The 24268-nt window shown below is 40.0% G+C and overlaps 1 protein-coding gene across 2 annotated transcripts in view; it reads right to left on the bottom strand.

Annotated features, from left to right (window-relative positions):
* The window catches only part of PMEPA1 (prostate transmembrane protein, androgen induced 1), a 44768-nt gene extending 32821 nt beyond the window's left edge, over window positions 1-11947 (bottom strand). The window contains exon 1 of one of the 2 annotated variants that reach the window (XM_075846568.1): window positions 11526-11947. In XM_075846568.1, the coding sequence (XP_075702683.1) occupies window positions 11526-11628 (103 nt within the window). In that variant the 5' untranslated portion in view covers window positions 11629-11947. Of the gene's footprint in view, window positions 1-8244; window positions 8316-11525 lie in introns of those variants that run through there. The other variant, XM_075846569.1, reaches the window with a different exon arrangement.
* Between the last annotated feature and the right edge of the window lie 12321 nt (window positions 11948-24268).

Genomic DNA, 24268 nt, shown 5'->3' on the forward strand with positions numbered 1-24268 from the left:
AGGTGCAGTATTATAGTAGTTATATTCTTGTATATAGGGGGCAGTATTATAGTAGTTATATTCTTGTATATAGGTGGCAGTATTATAGTAGTTATATTCTTGTATATAGGGGCAGTATTATAGTAGTTATATTCTTGTATATAGGGGGCAGTATTATAGTAGTTATATTCTTGTACATAGGAGCAGTATTATAGTAGTTATATTCTTGTATATAGGGGCAGTATTATAGTAGTTATATTCTTGTATATAGAGGCAGTATTATAGTAGTTATATTCTTGTATATAGGTGGCAGTATTATAGTAGTTATATTCTTGTATATAGTGGGCAGTATTATAGTAGATATATTCTTGTATATAGGGGCAGTATTATAGTAGTTATATTCTTGTATATAGGAGGCAGTATTATAGTAGTTATATTCTTGTATATAGAGGCAGTATTATAGTAGTTATATTCTTGTATATAGGGGCAGTATTATAGTAGTTATATTCTTGTATATAGGAGCAGTATTATAGTAGTTATATTCTTGTATATAGGGAGCAGTATTATAGTAGTTATATTCTTGTACATAGGAGCAGTATTATAGTAGTTATATTCTTGTATATAGGTGGCAGTATTATAGTAGTTATATTCTTGTATATAGTGGGCAGTATTATAGTAGTTATATTCTTGTATATAGGGGCAGTATTATAGTAGTTATATTCCTGTACATAGGGGCAGTGTTATAGTAGTTATATTCTTGTATATAGGGGCAGTATTATAGTAGTTATATTCTTGTATATAGGGGCAGTATTATAGTAGTTATATTCTTGTATTTAGGGGGCAGTATTATAGTAGTTATATTCTTGTATATAGGGGGAGTATTATAGTAGTTATATTCTTGTATATAGGGGCAGTATTATAGTAGTTATATTCTTGTATATAGGAGCAGTATTATAGTAGTTATATTCTTGTATATAGGGGCAGTGTTATAGTAGTTATATTCTTCTATATAGAGGCAGTATTATAGTAGTTATATTCTTGTACATAGGAGCAGTATTATAGTAGTTATATTCTTGTATATAGGGGCAGTATTATAGTAGTTATATTCTTGTATATAGGGGGCAGTATTATAGTAGTTATATTCTTGTACATAGGAGCAGTATTATAGTAGTTATATTCTTGTATATAGGGGCAGTATTATAGTAGTTATATTCTTGTATATAGAGGCAGTATTATAGTAGTTATATTCTTGTATATAGGTGGCAGTATTATAGTAGTTATATTCTTGTATATAGTAGTTATATTCTTGTATATAGGGGCAGTATTATAGTAGTTATATTCCTGTACATAGGGGCAGTATTATAGTAGTTATATTCTTGTATATAGGAGCAGTATTATAGTAGTTATATTCTTGTATATAGGGGCAGTATTATAGTAGTTATATTCTTGTATATAGGGGCAGTATTATAGTAGTTATATTCTTGTATATAGGGGCAGTATTATAGTAGTTATATTCTTGTATATAGGGGGCAGTATTATAGTAGTTATATTCTTGTATATAGGGAGCAGTATTATAGTAGTTATATTCTTGTATATAGGGAGCATTATTATAGTAGTTATATTCTTGTATATAGGGGGCAGTATTATAGTAGTTCTATTCTTGTATATAGGAGAAGTATTATAGTAGTTATATTCTTGTATATAGGAGGCAGTTTTATAGTAGTTATATTCTTGTATTTAGGGGGCAGTATTATAGTAGTTATATTCTTGTATATAGGGGGAGTATTATAGTAGTTATATTCTTGTATATAGGAGGCAGTTTTATAGTAGTTATATTCTTGTATTTAGGGGGCAGTATTATAGTAGTTATATTCTTGTATATAGGGAGAGTATTATAGTAGTTATATTCTTGTATATAGGGGCAGTATTATAGTAGTTATATTCTTGTATATAGGAGCAGTATTATAGTAGTTATATTCTTGTATATAGGGGCAGTGTTATAGTAGTTATATTCTTGTATATAGAGGCAGTATTATAGTAGTTATATTCTTGTACATAGGAGCAGTATTATAGTACTTATATTCTTGTATATAGGGGCAGTATTATAGTAGTTATATTCTTGTATATAGGGGCAGTATTATAGTAGTTATATTCTTGTACATAGGAGCAGTATTATAGTAGTTATATTCTTGTATATAGGGGCAGTATTATAGTAGTTATATTCTTGTATATAGAGGCAGTATTATAGTAGTTATATTCTTGTATATAGGTGGCAGTATTATAGTAGTTATATTCTTGTATATAGTAGTTATATTCTTGTATATAGGGGCAGTATTATAGTAGTTATATTCCTGTACATAGGGGCAGTGTTATAGTAGTTATATTCTTGTATATAGGGGCAGTATTATAGTAGTTATATTCTTGTATATAGGAGCAGTATTATAGTAGTTATATTCTTGTATATAGGGGCAGTATTATAGTAGTTATATTCTTGTATATAGGGGCAGTATTATAGTAGTTATATTCTTGTATATAGGGGCAGTATTATAGTAGTTATATTCTTGTATATAGGGGGCAGTATTATAGTAGTTATATTCTTGTATATAGGGAGCAGTATTATAGTAGTTATATTCTTGTATATAGGGAGCATTATTATAGTAGTTATATTCTTGTATATAGGGGGCAGTATTATAGTAGTTCTATTCTTGTATATAGGAGCAGTATTATAGTAGTTCTATTCTTGTATATAGGAGGCAGTTTTATAGTAGTTATATTCTTGTATTTAGGGGGCAGTATTATAGTAGTTATATTCTTGTATATAGGGGGAGTATTATAGTAGTTATATTCTTGTATATAGGGGCAGTATTATAGTAGTTATATTCTTGTATATAGGGGCAGTATTATAGTAGTTATATTCTTGTATATAGGAGCACTATTATAGTAGTTATAGTCTTGTATATAGGGGCAGTATTATAGTAGTTATATTCTTGTATATAGGGCAGTATTATAGTAGTTATATTCTTGTATATAGGGGGCAGTATTATAGTAGTTATATTCTTGTATATAGGAGCAGTATTATTATAGTAGTTATATTCTTGTATATAAGAGCAGTATTATAGTAGTTATATTCTTGTATATAGGGGCAGTATTATAGCAGTTATATTCTTGTATATAGGAGACAGTATTATAGAAGTTATATTCTTGTATATAGGAGACAGTATTATAGTAGTTATATTCTTGTATATAGGGGCAGTATTATAGTAGTTATATTCTTGTATATAGGGAGCAGTATTATAGTAGTTATATTCTTGTATATAGGGGGCAGTATTATAGTAGTTATATTCTTGTATATAGGAGCAGTATTATAGTAGTTATATTCTTGTATATAGGAGCAGTAGTATAGTAGTTATATTCTTGTATTTAGGGGGCAGTATTATAGTAGTTATATTCTTGTATATAGGGGCAGTATTATAGTAGTTATATTCTTGTATATAGGAGCAGTATTATAGTAGTTATATTCCTGTATATATTGGGCAGTATTATAGTGGTTATATTCTTGTATATAGGGGGCAGTATTATAGTAGTTATATTCTTGTATATAGGAGCAGTATTATAGTAGTTATATTCTTGTATATAGGAGCAGTATTATAGTAGTTATATTCTTGTATATAGGGGCAGTATTTGATATAATTTCTTTACTATGCAAGGCTCTGTTTACATCTGCGCTCAAATTTAATTTACTCTGTCCTGTCATAGAAACAGAATGATGAAAACAACGGGAGCGCCGGATCTGTCTAATGACAGACCCCATTCACCCCAACCATGGCTGACGGAAACCATTCACTTCTCTTGGGTTTCCATCATGGTTAGCGCCATCCTACTCTGCTGCACTGTACACACTTATCCTCCATAGCTCCTGGGGCGGCAGAGCTTACAATCTACAACATAGGAGATGTATTTATTACAAGCCGAGTACATTGCACCACTGGAAACCAAAGCATATAAAGGAAAACCTTGTGGACACAATTCTGACCACAGCCGGAGCTCTGATCTATAGCATTTTAAATACAGTCAATAAGCCACAGCAGGATGAGAGGTGACCACACAGACACCGTCATGTAAAAGGCACAAAACAATGGATTTAAAGGGCCAGTACCCTAAAGTCCTCAGCTTATAATAGTGCAGCAATGTTATAAGAGGAGCGGCTGATACTCATCTCATTGGTCACAGTCTCTCACCTGTCTTAAATGGCTGATAACTGAGAGCAATAGTTTGTATACTTCTGTCCTACAGTCAGCCTTTTCATAGTCTGAAATGGCTGATAACAGGCAACAATCGAAACTGATGAGGGATCTGTCATGGAGCACAAACTGCTCTCTATGTAGAAAGGAAGCCATAGACATATGATGGCAGAATGGTGGTCAGGGACAGCTACCAGTCATTACTGCTGCAGGGAGGGGAGATAAGCGTCAGCCAGACAGCACAGCCACCACTTATCTCTATCGTAATCAATAACCTCAAACAGGTAAACATCCAACCATTCCGGTCCTGGTGTCCATCTGACGGCATCACTATCACGTCGAACCAGTTTAGGAAACCCTACGGTGTCAAACTTCACTACAAGAAGAAATAAAAGTAAAAAGTGTGGAGGATAAATTAAAAAAACTGTTCGTCCAGAGTCCCTGGTTCCATGAATAGAATACCAAAACTACAGTGAAGACTGACACACTCGCATGTTGGCTGTAAACGAGAGCGGCGACCAGGGAAGAAGGCCCGATGGAACTGAAGGGGACCCGAGAAGCCCTTGTGGGCACCAAGATCACTAAGAAAGAGGGCGACTAAGTAGATTTTGGGCTATTAGGGGGAAAACATATTGGTAATTGAAACAGATTAATGATTTTTGCAGCCTCCGTTCCTTTAAATCTTGCCCACAGTGGCGCAGCCCTGAGCAGGGTCATGGAAGGTGAGCGTCAGTGACAGGTCGGTTTCCCTCTAGGCCGCGTCCAGCGCTTGGCGAGGAGCTGGTTAGCGGGATGCGGAAACTACAGGTGACATAACGCCACAAGCTGCCGTGGGTTTGGGGACATATGTGCACGTCTCAGATCTGGGCCGATTCGTGGTTTCTTTTTTTTTCTCTTTTTCTCGTGATGTTCAACATTTTTTTTTCCTGTTTAAATTAGATTTGCAGAACAGACACCAGAGATCTGCAGCCGATGAGAATCTCAGGATCGCCAGCAAAATAATCACACAGCAAAGCCAAGACTGCGACCACGGGGCCGCGATGCTCTGCAGGGAGTGGTGCCATGTAGTGGACATAAAGCTTATAATAGTGCTGGAGCGTTATAAGACCAGCTACAAAGTGATCCAGGGGGCAGGGGGCTTCCTGCCATTCATCCCCTTACAGTCACTCTCCCTAGTCTCAAATGGCTGATAACAGGAGACAATAGATTGCATTCACCCATCCTCTACCCAGCCTGAAATTGATGATAACAGAGAGCAATAGAAGGATATGTCATGGAGCGCCGACCTCTCTATGTAGAAAAGCCATGAAACACTAGTCAGCCTCTCCCTAGTCTTAAATGGCTGATAACAGGGGACAATAGATTGTATTCTCCTATCCGACAGTCAGCCCCCAAGCAGGTGGAAACGGCTGATAACAGGGGACAATAGATTACATTCAAATGCATAGAAAACGGGGATGAGATATAGAGTTTATGGTTAGAGACCCTTTAAATTGAATAGAACGCTAAAAATTTTCAGAAGGTTCCGATATTTATCGATTATCGGAATGGTCATCAAAACGGATCTCGCGCTACGGTCGCAACAATTTTCCCCGGAAAATCATTCTGATCATATCAATATACTCACTCAATTATCCAATTTACCAAACGCTTATAGCGAGAAGTACGGCAAAAAAAATTGCTCTAAATTGACGATAGATGACAGTTTTGTCGTCGCAGAAGCCGCCACGATCGGATCGGCTGAATTATAGTTACCGGTACCGCTTTAAAAAGACTGGTGCGGTGGGTAAATGCCCATCCAGGGCACGAGGTAATAAAGCATTGGTGGCGTTGCCATTCATATTAGCTTTGCAACAATGTATCTTTTCATTGTTCAAGAGGTTCTGCAGCAGCTGCAGACCGCGTGTTCATCGGCAACTCAGCCGGCAGGTTCTGCAGCCTCACGCGACGTCTGATTATTTACCCCCAGACTAGAAAAAAAAAAAAAAACCCAGACAGACGTCTGCAAGATCGGGACGGCGAGGAGTTAACGCTGTAACCTACATGCAATGTGACAGCGAAGGGCAACGTCTGGAGGGTTCTCATCAACGAGGATGGCGGAAACTTATCTGTGCCATGCCTACCCCTCGCCCGGGCATCTGCCGCACCTCATCCAATGCTCCACACGATTATTATTATGATTATTCAGGTCTTTTATGTTTCCTTCTATTCATTTTTATGTAGAAAAAAAAAAATATTAAAATAATTTTTGGGGGGGATTTTTATCTCCTCTTCAGAAAGATCCTCAACTAAAAACGTCCATTCTTTTTTTCCATGCAATGCGACAAAGTATGTGAACCCTGACGTAAGCTATAGGAACGTTACAGCGTGCGTATCCAAAAAGTGCTGCGACCAAAACCTAACCCGTCAGGCATAAAACATCCTCCCGCCATAAACCGACCATAGATGTAACGACGTTTCGCCATTTTTTTTTTATTCGACCACAATTAAGCCATTAAGCGCATTTTCATGGTCGTACCGGATGAAAAAAATCGTTACGTCTATGGCCACCATCGCTATGTAGCCCCTCAGGTTCCGCTCATGTCTATGACCGGCGGCGGATCTTCACTCCCACGCGAATATTTATGAAACCTGCAAAATAAATTCACCGCAAACCGCGATTTCACGCTCGTTCTTGAGGGCGGAGGCTGAAAGGGAGATTAGGGGAGGAAAAATTTCCCTAAAGATGTTTTTTTGGAGAGACTCGGACTCAGATTCAATCCTAGAATTGCCCGGGGGGGGGGGGGGTCAGTGACACTGAATGTAACTTCATAGGACGCGCGTTCCATGGCTTTAGGATACGGTAACAATGTCTGCGGCGCAGGTATCAGACTGACAGGAGGCTGATTATACCGGTATGGCTGCGCTATGATCACGTACGTGAGTCTCTAAACAAGCCGCGGACGCCACGCTTCTGTTATTGTAATGGCAGAGTTGATGACTTTTGACAATTTTCCGGTCCTAATGACCTTGACAGGGATGGGGAGGGGGTGGAGGACTTATGCAACGCCCCAAACGGTAACATGGGTGACAAATTTAACAAGAATTAATGCATAAAGAAACATCAGAAGTCATGTTAACCCCTTACTGCACAAATCGAGGCATCACTGACCTATGTAGGCACAGATGTAGCAGAGCTGATATGGTCATTTCAGTCTCTGGGCTTTGTCGTCTTGGTATCGCGTGGTCTCTGCGAGTACAGATAATGCAGCAGGGTTAGCTACAGTCCCATGGAACTTCCCAGACAACATATGGTATTCCAGGGGAGTTGTGCCAGATGACAAACTCAGCTCTGCTGCCTCAGTTTTATAAATAGACAAAAGGAGTTGGAACAACTATTACGACGACAACCCAACAAATTGTGATCCAGATCTAAGGTGGATTATTAGTTTTCACAACGACATTGAACGGTGCGCCAAAATATTATATTGCGAATATTGTACTTGAAAACCGGTCTGCTTAGATACGAAATAACGGTTGTTATGGTGACATTTCACTTAGACTGTTGGAGGGGGACCTATGGTTGAATTGATATATGCGGTATTGCCGTATATACAGTCAATGTACACAGATGTAGCAGAGCTGAATTTGTCACACTCGTCCTTTTGTGATGTCGCCGTATTAAGATAATGCAAACGGTTTGTCTGCAGTCCTATGCGAAACTCTAAACACAACACTGTGGTATCAGAGTGTGCGGTATCAAATGACAAACTGAGTTCTGCTACATCTGTACATACTCAAACCTGCTACATCTGCGTAAACAATGCGATATAGACATATATTTCGAGTACGATCTCCCATTTGGCGACCATCACACATAAGTGACAAAACCAAAAGAGGACGCAGCACAGCAAAACTCAGCCTGTAATGGCGACATTAATAAACGAAGCCCCAAAACCACCAGAAAACTGATTCCAAAGCGAAATCCGTCCCCGTAAGACGACGTAAAGCAGGAACTGCAGACGCTCAGGAGTCAACACTTCACCTGGGGGGGAAACTGCTGGCATCTTCTGCTTACAGAGCGTCTGCCGCAAGTAATTACCCTCTGTATACTGACTCATATTCCTGGGCTCCATCCTACAGTCATCTCTGAGTCAACGGACATCAGACCATAGACCATGACAGGGGACGGCGCGCAGCATGATCCTCCAATGAAAAATTCCGGAGGAATTTTATGTACAAAGATCTATAGACAACTACATATAAACACATCTAGCTACATACATAGACATCTACATATATATATATATACATATATATATACATACATACATACATCTAGCTACATTCATACACATCTACATATACACACACACACACATCTAACTACATTCATACACATCTACATATACACACACACACACACATCTAGCTACATTCATACACATCTACATATACACACACATCTAACTACATTCATACACATCTACATATACACACACACACACACATCTAGCTACATTCATACACATCTACATATACACACACATCTAACTACAATCATACACACATCTAGATACATACATAGACATCTACATATATACACACACACACACACACACACACACACACACACACACACACACACCTAGCTACATTCATACACACATCTAGCTACATTCATACACATCTACATATACACACACATCTAACTACATTCACACACACATCTAACTACAATCATACACACATCTAGATACATACATAGACATCTACATATACACACACACACACACACACACACACACCTAGCTACATTCATACACATCTACATATACACACACACACACACACACACACACCTAGCTACATTCATACACATATCTAACTACATTCATACACACACACATCTAACTACAATCATACACACATCTAGCTACATATGTACACACACATCTAGCTACACACATAGACATCTACATATATATACATACACACACATCTACATCATACCCATATCTACATATATACAGATACAACTACATTCACACCCATATCTACATATATAGTCAAACAGATATACATTATACACAGATAGCTACATATATACAGATACAACTACAGACATCCACATATACAGATACTACATTTATATACAGCTATACATATACACAGACATATGTACATACATCTACAATCATACACAACTAGAAACACACATACAACTACATTCAGATATCTACATACACACACATTTATACAGATATACACATCTACGCAAACACACAGATATACACACACACACACACACACCTAAAACAAAAATATGGACAAATACACTAATGTATATACACAGGGAAAATCCAATGAAACCTATAGCTCTGTATAGTGTACAATGTGTCTATTGTAATAACATTGTGTGTATATTATATAACAGGAGTGAAGCTGATGAACTTGTATTAACTCTTTCGGTTCATCCAGCAGATTTTTGTTCTTTCAGAAACCCCCTGTGGTCTATAGGACCCCCTACGTCTATGAAGACAGCAACACCTACGTCTAATGGAACATGTCAATAACCGGAGATCAATAATCACTGTATACGATCCTCAGCTGTCTCATTCTATAAACTTCTATTATGTCACCTACAAAATCCTTACACAATTCCATTAGTCCGGCAATATGGTTAATAATCCGGAACGGTTGTATTTTTCCAGTCGCCTCAGTAATAAATCAGCATCTAATAAATTAAAATTATGTATTTCCAGCCCGAAGCCTTATAACCGACAGAGCAATAAAAAGGCAAATGAGTCGTGATCTACGCAGAACCAAAAAGACATTCATCTGAAGAGGGAGAATAATGGAATTCTATGTCTCCTTAAATACACTGTGCTGCTGTGGAGGACAAAGCCTTGGTTTCTGTAGACACAGCTAACTGCTCATGTGTCTGCTCACCTCCTGGGATGCCCCCTCTTCCTCCCATCTCCCAAATTTTTGGTGCAGTCACCATAATCCCTCTTAGACTTCAGTGCAGGGACATTAAATCCAGGCTGCAGCTATAGGAAACGTCTCGCCTCACGCTATTAAAACTTACGCAGTAAATTCTCTGCTTCCTGGGAGAACTCGTAAAAACATTAAAAGAGTCCCCATTTTATTTGAAGTTTTCCTATGTAACAGGGGCTTGTGCAGCAGTTAGTCACCCCTGGGGTGCAGAGAATCCTTCCCCTGCATTCCAGGCTCTATGGAAAAGGTGATTAATCCCGGTTTATATAAGAGATCCTGCGCAAAAAAACAAAGAAAAAAACAAAAAACTTTTGGAGACGTCTCAGTGTCGCATACTCCGGCAGCTGAGGTCATCTACACTGGAAAGCGTTGGAAAAACCGGGGGGAAATACAGCAATATGGACAGAATGGGCTGTAAGAGCCACACAGCAACTGGGGGGGGGGGGGGGGTGTTTAAGTTTACAAAGAGGGTCTACAAGGCTGTGGTCGGGGTCCTCAAAGCTGCAGGGCTGTGATGTGGGTCTACAAAACTGCATTGCTCTTGAGGGTGTCTATGGGGCTGTGATTAGGGTCTACAAGGCTTTTGGGCTGTGGTGAAAGTATGAAGCACTGTAGGGCTGTGGTGAGGGTCTGTCAATAGGGGTCGGAAGAGGGAAAAGGCTGACAACAGGGTCTACAGGATTGTTAAAGGAGATTCACAACTCTTTTAAAAGACCCCCCCCCCCCCAGACAAGATAGAGTTAAATAAAACAAGGGACCAATAAACCTACCCAAAACAGTCAGCAAAACCCAGACCAGAAATAGTTAATAAACCCTCGACCAGGGTCAAAACACAACATTCAACCTCCCCCCCATGACACTGACAAGACAGCTCCATGAAGTAGTTAAACTGGGAAGCGCTGAGTACATTGGGGACATTCAATGCATTTACATCAAAACACATTTAAAAAAAAAGGTGGCGGCTCAAAGGGACACGTCTCAGCTCCAATCCCTAGAAAAGGATCAGTTCTGGGTGACAGAAGAGGCTCTGAACCCCTTCTAAATCCCTTCCGCCAATCATAAGACAATGGCAACAATGTATCAAGAAAACAAAACAAACAACAAAAGTAACAATAATAACAGCAACAATAACAAAAATAAAGCAGCAGAGGATGGAAGAGAGAGCGGAGGCTGCAGAATGCAGGAGCCTCCCCCTCCCCCTATACTACACAATGTACAGCCAACTCCAGGAAAAGTTTCTGAGGAGGCAGCACAAGTGCCAAGAAGCTGCCAACTGACTCCACAGACCCCCCCCCCCCACCCAGAGAGGAAGGCAGGGGTACTCACTGATCTCCATGCTTTGGAACAAGGACCTCTTGCAGTTGCAGGAGCAGGAGACATTGGACTGGATGGCAGAGCTGGTGCTGTTCAAACCCATCAAGTCATACATTAAAGAAGAGGAACTCCTTGAGGAAGAGGCACAGAGTCACTGGGTGCCACAGGGCTCAGGGTGCTGCTGCTGGAACATTGCAGACAGGGCTGGGACGGTGGGGGCTGCTCCTGCTGGAGAGGGGGGGGGGGTGCAGAGTTACTTTGTTGCAATCCCAGGTTCTGTCATCTACACTGGAGGAGAGTGTGAGCTCTGAAGACAAGTCCTGAGCTCCACTCCCAGCCTGGGCTTGTGTAAGGAGCAGTCCCAGTCCTTCCTTCCCCCTCCTCAAGTCCAAGGAGATTGCCTTGCAGCCGGATCCAACCCCAGGCAGCCAGACGGGCCGTGACGTCAGCGCCAGACTGGGACTGCCCTTCCACTGCACGGGGGGAGTAGAGTGATTGACAGGAGCAGCAGCCAATCGTTAGCAGCAGGTGGGAGGGTGCAGTTCTTAAAGGGGAAGCTACCTGTAAAAACCCAGACTGCCCAACAGAGGGAGGCTTGTCTAGTAAAACGAAGCTATTAAAAGTGATTTGCTGGTGCAGATTTTTGCTTGAATTAGGAGCATCACACACAGGTGGAGTTATTTATTCTTCATTCCTTAAAATTTGGGACTTTTAGGCTAATCTGGGTTATTTTCAGGGGCGATTTGTTTGCGACATCTTGACACCCCAAAAAATAAAATTGCTGACGTGTCGCAAATGAAATCTGCGAACAAATATCCAGCAGATGTCGCGATACTTGTGAACTTAGTGTCGTGCGGCCAAAGTCGCCTTGTAGCTTTAGGCAAAGTTTCATTTGATGGATAGATTGTAAGCTTTTTAGGCAAAATGCGGCCGCATGTAACGCATACGTGGTGACATCATCAGACATTACCAGGTAGGTAAACTGTGTGGTAATGGGTATTGTAAGGGGGCGCTGTCAGGTGAAAACATGGCCGCTTATGTGGGGTGCACTCACTGTGTCAAGCATTGTCAGGGGGCACTGTGGTGGCTACTGTAAGGGGGCGCTGTCAGATGGCATCATGGCTGGCAATGTGGGGTGTATTGTATCCAGCATTGTCAGGGGCACTGTGACTGGTACTGTAAGGGGGCGCTGTCGGATGGCATCATGGCTGGTAATGTAAAGTGTACTGTGTCAAGCATTATCAGGGGGGCACTGTGGCTGGTACTGTAAGGGGGTGCTGTCAGATGGCACCATGGCTGGTAATGTGGGGTGTATTGTATCCAGCATTATCAGGGGGGCACTGTGACTAGTACTGTGATGGGGCGCTGTCAAATGGCACCATGGCTGGTAATGTGGGAGTGTTCTGTGTCAAGCATTGTCGGGGGCACAATGACTGGTACTGTAATGGGGCGCTGTCAGGTGGCATCATAGCTGGTAATGTGGGGGTGTTCTGTGTCAAGCATTATCATAGGGGCACTGTGGTTGCTACTGTAAGTGGGTGTGGTTAAAAGCAGAAGAGGTGGGTCCAATAAAGTGGGGGTACTCAGGGGGCCAAGGGCCCACATAAACCTGGACTCGGACCAAATTGCGACTGAAATAATGATGACGTTTGTTGCGATCCACAGATTATACATTGACAGTGACCAGGCTGGGGTCACCGCAGACACGCTACGGGCGCTAACGACTCGTTAATTAGTGGGTGAATGACTTTAGAGCGGTCTGTGCCCGTTATAAGATAATGTGAGGAGCAGAACTCGTATGATTGCGCTTGTGAGGAGCAGCGGAGGTGGCGGGAACGGAATATTATCCAGATAATCTGACTTAATCTCGGTTTGTATGAAGTCAAATGCGTTCTGAGCCGAGATACGCAGCAGGTCACGGTGTTCTGGATGGGACTCGGCTTGTGTGAGAATTTTAACCCTCAAAATCCTGCACGTGTCCACGTTATGATTGCAGGAAATCTAGATTGTAGATCAGGGCGAGCCACATTGCAGATTATAATGGTGCAGTAAAAGGGGGGTATGTATAGATGGCACTAATAAAATGTGCCCCCAACAGACTTATACCCCAACATCCAATCTTAAATGATCAAAGAGCAGGAAATAATACGAAACCGGACAAAATAAAAAATATAGAACATTCAAGGGTCTGTGCTGCCCCCTGCACTGCGGTCCTTAGGCATCTGCCTGGTTTGTCTAGTGCTTGGAAGATACCACCGTGTGTCTAGGACCAAGGGAGCAAAAATATGGTCCCCCGCTAAGAGGAGATTCTAAAACCCTGAAATTGTCCTTTGACGGAGAGGTGTTACAATGCCGCACTCCCCACCTGTCCCAGGATCATACCACAAACTACTGGTTTGGGCAAAGTCACCAATGGAGGGCACTAGGATGGAGAGCCTTATTTTGATGTTCCTATGGGGTCCTTCCTTTGTCAGTGCACACCCCTGTATTTAAGAAGCCCCATCCCATAACATCACTATATGATCCATCATGAGGATTAGAATCACTGCAGGTCCAGCTTTACAATAAAACCCATATAACTTTCAATGCCAGTAAGCTGCCTATAAGCCACCCCAAAAATGTTGTTGTCACATGCTTAGTTCATCACTGTAATCTTTGCATTGTTCCGATTAATCCTTCATGGTCAAGGTATCTTCAAATCCAAGTAACGCTTATCCTACTAATGGGCGGAGCTGTGACAACCTTGTTTATTTTCATTAAAAACAGAAATACTATAAGAGCTTCTCATGATCGCCTCATCCAAATATCCAATGGCAGAACAGCTAAACCATGGATAAACTGAGCAAGTGATGGTGCATTGTGGGTGGAGTCACCTTTTATTTATTATTTGCTTATAATAACCCGCCTTGCTGTATATTTACTGAATCACTCGCTCATAGACTAACTGGGATTCTGTACCCGAAATAATGCTTTATAATGAGCCCCCGGTGGATTCTTTTGGTTTGTGGTGGTAACTGTTGTATCCCCTGCACAGCGCGCAGCATAAAATCGCTTTCTGTTGTCAAGTTGTTTAAAATTTTGCACGGACAGCCAATATGGCCGCCATTACACGCCAACAGAGGTTATCACTCAGCTTTCCCAGGCTCCGGAATGGCAAATCTGCCTAGTTTTATAGCGATTCATCCCTCACTCCCCTATATTAGTGCCTAATTTGACGAATTTGCCACTCAGGGGTTTAAGAAAGCTGGGTGCCAAGTTAGATGGCCAGTATTACAATTTCAGCATCGTTTTCCACCCAGGTTTCCCAGGGTCTTGAATAAATGCACCTGGTGATGAGGTGATAGAGTCCTTGCTCGCATATTGGCGCATACTTAACATTTTTGCCATTCTGGAGCCTGGAAAAGCTGGGTGACAGCTCCTGTGAGAATTGCAAAGACAAATGTTAATGTTCTGTGTCAATCATTATTGTTGCTTTGTCATTATGATAAAATGTATAGATAAGCGGAGCAGGGCGGCGCTGGCGTTATTCCGGTTAGCGCAGATGAGCGTTGATAATGAAAGGTTTCCGGGATTTACGGAGCGCTTCATTTAGTCTTGTTTGACTTTCGGATTTCTGTGAAACCACAAACACAAGAAGCGCTAATTAGGACACAGGAGGCTGCAATGTAAAGGCCAGGCTGCCCCCTGCTGCCATCTTAGGTCCTGTTCACATCTGCATTCGGCTCCGTCACAGAAGCAAAACAGCGAAAATACCAGAAGCGCCGGTTCCGTTGCACGACGTACACCACCGACCGCAAACGGAACCTATTGAATGGGTTCTGTCAGGGTGTCCGTGGTTTTACCGTAAACAATAGAAAAAATCGCGTATTCTCGGCCGGATCTGCGACCCCTAGGAGTCCAACGCAGATGTGAACAGGCCCTTAGCGTCTGTCTGCTCCGTCTCCTATCCTTACCCAGGAAAGTCTTATATATGACATTGTGCAGCCTGACTTCCACTACCCACTGATGTCGACCTTATTCCAGGTGTGTGGAGAGTGCCAAGATTAGCCAGGTCATAGTGTACTGCTCCCAACCCAGCTTTACCAGAGTCCTGAATGTCAAATCTGCCTAGTTATAAAGCGATATATCCCTCACCCCATATCGCTGGGTAACTAGGCAGATTTGCAGTTCTGAAATCTGCTTGGTAACAGCCAAAATGGCCACAATTACAATTCCCACATATCTTCAAACCCAGCTGTCCCAGAGTCCTGAATGGCAAATTTGGTATGAAGTTATATATCCCATCTCTCCCATATCACTGCATAATAAGACAAATTTGTCTTTCAGGAGTCTGGCAAGGCTGAGGAACAAACAAAATAGCCACGTTTACATTCTTATATAACTCAACTTTCCCAATGTCCTGAAAGGCAAATTTGCCTAGTTTAACAGCCGTGCATCATGGCCTTCTATACGGCTTGCGTATCTAGGCAGATATACCATTTTGGAGACTAGAAAAGATGGAGGACGACTAAATTTGACCACAATTACAGTTTTTACATACTTTTAACCCAGCTTTCCCAGAATTCTGAATGGCAATATGCCTAGTTATGCAAGCGATATATAGTTACATAGTTATATAGTAGATAAGGTTGAAAAAAGGCACGGGTCCATCAAGTCTAAGCTATAATCCTACCGCGTTGATCCACACTTTCATATGGCAGTGCAACTAGGCAGAGTCGCTATTCAGGAGTCTGGGAAAGCTGGGTGACAAGCAATATGGCCACATTTACTGATTTTACAAATATTTATTATCCAGCTTTTCCAGGCAAATGTTATAAATAGGCAGATTAGACATGATTGATACCAGGACAAGACTATATGATGAGTTGAGTTGGCACCTAGGGCACAGGGACTGGTAGTGGCATTTGATCTATAGAGGATCAGATTAGATGATGATGGGGAGAGATGCCGGGACATGGAGGCACTATTGCAACCTACATACCTATATGCCCATAGACTGCAGTGGGCAAGGGCATCTGCGGATTATTCTATTATGGGGGGATAATATAAACTGATGGTAACACACAGCGGTTGCCCACATCCAGCAGAAGATGGCACGGAGGAGCGGGTGCCTAGTTAGGTAGAATGTCTATTTTGGTACATCTGTTCCCATTCTGCAGTCACAGGAATTTCCAAAAGCCTGTCTAGACATATCTATTAGGATTTCAATGCTAGACGTACCCCCCCTCCCCTTGCACCAGTTAACACCTTCACTGCCTGGCAGCTCCATGAAAGCACCCTGCACCCAGCCCGGGGTGACTACAGCAAGACAAAGGATTCAATGCAGAGAAATAAAAAGAGACTTCACTTTGCAACTTTTTTTGATTTCTTTTTCTGCAGCAAGGAGTTGGGGTACTGGTTTACTGGTTCCCATCACTGCTGGGAATAGGTTGATCTATGCTAATGGCAGGGCCAGCCCTGCAGGATGGATTATATGGAATCTACCTACAGATGTAGCAGACTGGGGTTTGTCATCTTATTGTGATAACAGATTATAAGGTTCACCTGCAGTTCTCTGGAAAAACCAAAGATCATGATTTAATGGCTCATCATTGACCAACTCAGCTCTGCTACATCTGTATATGAGAGAGAATGATTTTTTTTCATCCAGTTTTGTGGATATAACTCTGTCATGCTATAGATATATAAATGTGGTCACACCTGTATGCTGCTCCTAGGTATCCCCATGTTTTTTGGTTCTACCTGGGTATGCTCTAACACCCCAAATACATGCCGAGGGGTCAGCGGAAGGAGTATTACAATTATTCGATAAATAAAAAAAATAGTTCATGGACATTAAGATGGATGGATGGATGGGTATGAGATAGATAGATAGATAGATAGGAGATAGATAGATAGATAGATAGATAGATAGATAGATAGATAGATAGATAGATAGATAGATAGATAGATAGATAGATAGATAGATAGATAGATAGATAGATAGATAGATAGATATGAGATAGATAGATAGATAGATAGATAGATAGATAGATAGATAGATAGATAGATAGATAGATAGATAGATAGATAGATAGATAGATAGATATGAGATAGATAGATATTAGATAGATAGATACGAGATAGATAGATAGATAGATAGATAGATAGATAGATAGATAGATAGATAGATAGATAGATAGATAGATATGAGATAGATATGAGATAGATATGAGATAGATAGATAGTTCTCTCTTATATTTCTCTACCTCTCAGGTGGCATCAGTGCTGCAGACCAGTGTTTGTAGATTCTCTCTTTGCCCATTGACAGAATAACATGTTGGCATCAATCAGGGTTATTTTTTATTATTTACTCATATTCATAATAATAAAGTCATTTTGTCCAACTACAAATCATGTGCCAGGGGCAGGCGGGCACCAGGGGGATAAGCTCAGGAATCAGTGCTGCAGTCAGTGCTGTGCCCAGCTCTTCTGCATTTGCTGCACCCACAGACAGACAGCAGTGATGCCAGGAGATCTGTATATAGAGTATCTGGTTCTTCTGCGGTCAGGAAACTACAAGTCCCAGCATCCTATGAAACTGCAGACATTATAGAACTATATCATGTGTCCTGCTACCGTAAAACTACAAGCCCCAGCGTTCATTCTGCTAACAGAGCTTAATGGGACTTGTAGTTCTTTATCAAATGGATAACCGTCTGTCACCGTAAGAAATGAAGACAGTGATACTAATACATAGCAACACTGACGTCACAAGACACAATGTATCACTTTATGATCCGTCAATCAGTGACATCAGAGAGCAGCAACCTGATTACCAGACACAACCACCAACCTTATGTCAGTGTAATAATACTACTAGATACCCTGTGTAATAATACTACTAGATACCCTCAGTGTAATAATACTACCAGATACCCTGTGTAATAATACTACCAGATACCCTGTGTAATAAAACTACTAGATACCCTCAGTGTAATAATACTACTAGATACCTTCAGTGTAATAATACTACTAGATACCCTCAGTGTAATAATACTACCAGATACCCTGTGTAATAAAACTACTAGATACCCTCAGTGTAATAATACTACTAGATACCTTCAGTGTAATAATACTACTAGATACCCTCAGTGTAATAATACTACCAGATACCCTGTGTAATAATACTACCAGATACCCTGTGTAATAATACTACTAGATACCCTCAGTGTAATAATACTACCAGATACCCTGTGTAATAATACTACTAGATACCCTGTGTAATAATACTACTAGATACCCTCAGTGTAATAATACTACTAGATACCCTCAGTGTAATAATACTACTAGATACCCTCAGTGTAATAATACTACCAGATACCCTGTGTAATAATACTACTAGATACCCTGTGTAATAATACTACCAGATACCCTGTGTAATAATACTACCAGATACCCTGTGTAATAATACTACCAGATACCCTGTGTAATAATACTACTAGATACCCTGTGTAATAATACTACCAGATACGCTCAGTGTAATAATACTACTAGATACCCTCCTGCCTTATATGTCAGTGTAATAATACTACTAGATACCCTGTGTAATAACACTACTACATACCCTCAGTGTAATAATACTACTAGATACCCTGTGTAATAATACTACCAGATACCCTCAGTGTAATAATACTACTAGATACCCTCAGTGTAATAATACTACCAGATACCCTCAGTGTAATAATACTACTAGATACCCTGTGTAATAATACCAGATACCCTGTGTAATAATACTACCAGATACCCTCAGTGTAATAATACTACTAGATACCCTCAGTGTAATAATACTACTAGATACCCTCAGTGTAATAATACTACTAGATACCCTGTGTAATAATACTACTAGAGACCCTGTGTAATAATACTACTAGATACCCTGTGTAATAATACTACCAGATACCCTCAGTGTAATAATACTACTAGATACCCTCAGTGTAATAATACTACCAGATACCCTCAGTGTAATAATACTACTAGATACCCTGTGTAATAATACCAGATACCCTGTGTAATAATACTACCAGATACCCTCAGTGTAATAATACTACCAGATACCCTCAGTGTAATAATACTACTAGATACCCTCAGTGTAATAATACTACTAGATACCCTGTGTAATAATACTACCAGATACCCTGTGTAATAATACTACTAGATACCCTGTGTAATAATACTACCAGATACCCTGTGTAATAATACTACCAGATACCCTGTGTAATAATACTACCAGATACCCTGTGTAATAATACTACCAGATACCCTCAGTGTAATAATACTACCAGATACCCTCAGTGTAATAATACTACCAGATACCGTGTAATAATACTACTAGATACCCTCAGTGTAATAATACTACTAGATACCCTGTGTAATAATACTACCAGATACCCTGTGTAATAATACTACCAGATACCCTGTGTAATAATACTACCAGATACCCTGTGTAATAATACTACTAGATACCCTCAGTGTAATAATACTACCAGGTACCCTGTGTAATAATACTACTAGATACCCTCAGTGTAATAATACTACTAGATACCCTCAGTGTAATAATACTACTAGATACCCTGTGTAATAATACTACCAGATACCCTGTGTAATAATACTACCAGATACCCTCAGTGTAATAATACTACCAGATACCCTGTGTAATAATACTACCAGATACCCTCAGTGTAATAATACTACTAGATACCCTCAGTGTAATAATACTACTAGATACCCTGTGTAATAATACTACCAGATACCCTGTGTAATAATACTACCAGATACCCTGTGTAATAATACTACCAGATACCCTGTGTAATAATACTACTAGATACCCTCAGTGTAATAATACTACCAGGTACCCTGTGTAATAATACTACTAGATACCCTCAGTGTAATAATACTACTAGATACCCTCAGTGTAATAATACTACTAGATACCCTGTGTAATAATACTACCAGATACCCTGTGTAATAATACTACCAGATACCCTCAGTGTAATAATACTACCAGATACCCTGTGTAATAATACTACTAGATACCCTCAGTGTAATAATACTACTTGAGACCCTCAGTGTAATAATACTACTAGATACCCTGTGTAATAATACTACCAGATACCCTGTGTAATAATACTACTAGATAATACTAGATACCCTCAGTGTAATAATACTACTAGATACCCTGTGTAATAATACTACTAGATACCCTCAGTGTAATAATACTACTAGATACCCTCAGTGTAATAATACTACTAGATACCCTCAGTGTAATAATACTACTAGATACCCTCAGTGTAATAATACTACTAGATACCCTCAGTTTAATAATACTACTAGATACCCTGTGTAATAATACTACCAGATACCCTGTGTAATAATACTACTAGATACCCTCAGTGTAATAATACTACCAGATACCCTGTGTAATAATACTACCAGATACCCTGTGTAATAATACTACCAGATACCCTCAGTGTAATAATACTACTAGATACCCTCAGTGTAATAATACTACCAGATACCCTGTGTAATAATACTACTAGATACCCTGTGTAATAATACTACCAGATACCCTCAGTGTAATAATACTACCAGATACCCTGTGTAATAATACTACCAGATACCCTGTGTAATAATACTACTAGATACCCTGTGTAATAATACTACCAGATACCCTCAGTGTAATAATACTACTAGATACCCTCAGTGTAATAATACTACTAGATACCCTCAGTGTAATAATACTACCAGATACCCTGTGTAATAATACTACTAGATACCCTCAGTGTAATAATACTACTAGATACCCTCAGTGTAATAATACTACTAGATACCCTGTGTAATAATACCACTAGATACCCTCAGTGTAATAATACTACTAGATACCCTGTGTAATAATACTACCAGATACCCTCAGTGTAATAATACTACCAGATACCCTGTGTAATAATACTACCAGATACCCTCAGTGTAATAATACTACCAGATACCCTGTGTAATAATACTACTAGATACCCTCAGTGTAATAATACTACTAGATACCCTCAGTGTAATAATACTACTAGATACCCTCAGTGTAATAATACTACTAGATACCCTCAGTGTAATAATACTACTAAATACCCTCAGTGTAATAATACTACTAGATACCCTCAGTGTAATAATACTACTAGATACCCTGTGTAATAATACTACCAGATACCCTGTGTAATAATACTACCAGATACCCTCAGTGTAATAATACTACCAGATACCCTGTGTAATAATACTACCAGATACCCTGTGTAATAATACTACCAGATACCCTCAGTGTACTAGATACCCTCAGTGTAATAATACTACCAGATACCCTGTGTAATAATACTACTAGATACCCTGTGTAATAATACTACCAGATACCCTCAGTGTAATAATACTACCAGATACCCTGTGTAATAATACTACCAGATACCCTGTGTAATAACACTACTAGATACCCTGTGTAATAATACTACCAGATACCCTGTGTAATAATACTACCAGATACCCTCAGTGTAATAATACTACTAGATACCCTCAGTGTAATAATACTACCAGATACCCTGTGTAATAATACTACCAGATACCCTCAGTGTAATAATACCACTAGATACCCTCAGTGTAATAATACTACTAGATACCCTGTGTAATAATACCACTAGATACCCTCAGTGTAATAATACTACTAGATACCCTGTGTAATAATACTACCAGATACCCTCAGTGTAATAATACTACTAGATACCCTGTGTAATAATACTACTAGATACCCTCAGTGTAATAATACTACTAGATACCCTCAGTGTAATAATACTACTAGATACCCTGTGTAATAATACTACCAGATACCCTCAGTGTAATAATACTACTAGATACCCTGTGTAATAATACTACCAGATACCCTTAGTGTAATAATACTACCAGATACCCTGTGTAATAATACTACTAGATACCCTCAGTGTAATAATACTACTAGATACCCTCAGTGTAATAATACTACTAGATACCCTCAGTGTAATAATACTACTAGATACCCTCCGTGTAATAATACTACTAGATACCCTCAGTGTAATAATACTACTAGATACCCTCAGTGTAATAATACTACTAGATACCCTCAGTGTAATAATACTACCAGATACCCTGTGTAATAATACTACTAGATACCCTGTGTAATAATACTACCAGATACCCTGTGTAATAATACTACTAGATACCCTCAGTGTAATAATACTACTAGATACCCTCCGTGTAATAATACTACTAGATACCCTCAGTGTAATAATACTACTAGATACCCTCAGTGTAATAATACTACTAGATACTCTCAGTGTAATAATACTACTAGATACCCTCAGTGTAATAATACTACTAGATACCCTAGATACCCTCAGTGTAAAAATACTACTAGATACCCTCCTGCCTTATAGGTCAGTGAAATAATACTGCGGTTCCTACCTTACAGTAAAGCAATAGGTATTAATACTGCAGTATTCTCTTATAATAACTAATACCTCAATACCAGGGACCCTCAGCATTAGATACATTAATGCAGATGATGATTATCATTATTATAAGGGACCTGTCTCCCCCGCAGCCCCGGGATCGCACTGTGACAGGAGCAGCAGAACACAATCAGCCCCGCCGACAGGTCAGGAATGCAGACTACAAACTCATATCCCGGCCAGAGATAATTAAATGCCTTCTGTCTCTTTAAATGTTCCCCTAGGACACGGGGAGGCGTTTCCAGACAGTGACGTCATCGGTCCGTCTGGAAAGTGACGGACAGCAAAGCCGGCCAATGAAAAGTAAAACCGGTAAAAAGGCAGGACCAAACCGTCCACCTGACCAATCAGCGTTGGCAAGGCGTGTCTAATGAACACATGCCGGGATAAATACACGTGGTTGGCTGGGCCGGACAGTGCATAGTCGGAACTGTGTGACCCAGCTGTGACCTCTGTGTCCTGTTAATCATCTGTAACCCTTCGTGTGCTGGAATAGCAAACTAGCAGTGCGTGCTGATGGGAGGGGGCACTCTGTGTTTATAGTCATAGCGGTGGAACTACAAGTCTCAGCATGTCCTGTTATCTACAACATTTCCTGGAGGACAACAGAGCGTTCACCTTTAACCCCTTCAGGACGCGGCCAATGACCTTGTCACAGTCAATTGCGCATCTCCTTAAAATTTGTGATTGGCTGGAGATGCAACCAGACCGCCGTCTGACGCCGCATCTCCCTCCGCCGTTTCCAAATTTCAGCGGGAGATGAGGCTAGTAGATTGTGACTGTCACTTTAAGAGTTAGAAACAATTTTTCGTCAGCGTTCCGACCCTTGTAACGTTTTGCTACTTTTACGTTGACGTCACGTGAGGCCTTGTTGTTGGCGGGACGAGGTGTAGGGATCTTGAGACGCCGTTTTGGGGCGCACAGACGTTACCGGTTCACTTATATTACGGGAGAAATGCAGAAATTATTATTTTTTTCCTTTGTAATTTATGCAAAATTATTTACCATTGTTTTTCGTTTATTTTGTTTCTTTTTATTTATTTTGACATTTTATTTTCTATTAATTTCGTTTTTTATTTATAAACAACATCTATATCCAGCGCTGCCGATATAAACTATATGGACAAAAGTATTGGGACACCACACTAGGCCCCACGCACACGACCGTAGTTTTTATCTGTAATTACGGATAATCGG

The sequence above is a fragment of the Rhinoderma darwinii genome, chromosome 13, assembly GCF_050947455.1.
Source record: "Rhinoderma darwinii isolate aRhiDar2 chromosome 13, aRhiDar2.hap1, whole genome shotgun sequence".
In the NCBI taxonomy this organism is placed as follows: Eukaryota; Metazoa; Chordata; class Amphibia; order Anura; family Rhinodermatidae; genus Rhinoderma; species Rhinoderma darwinii.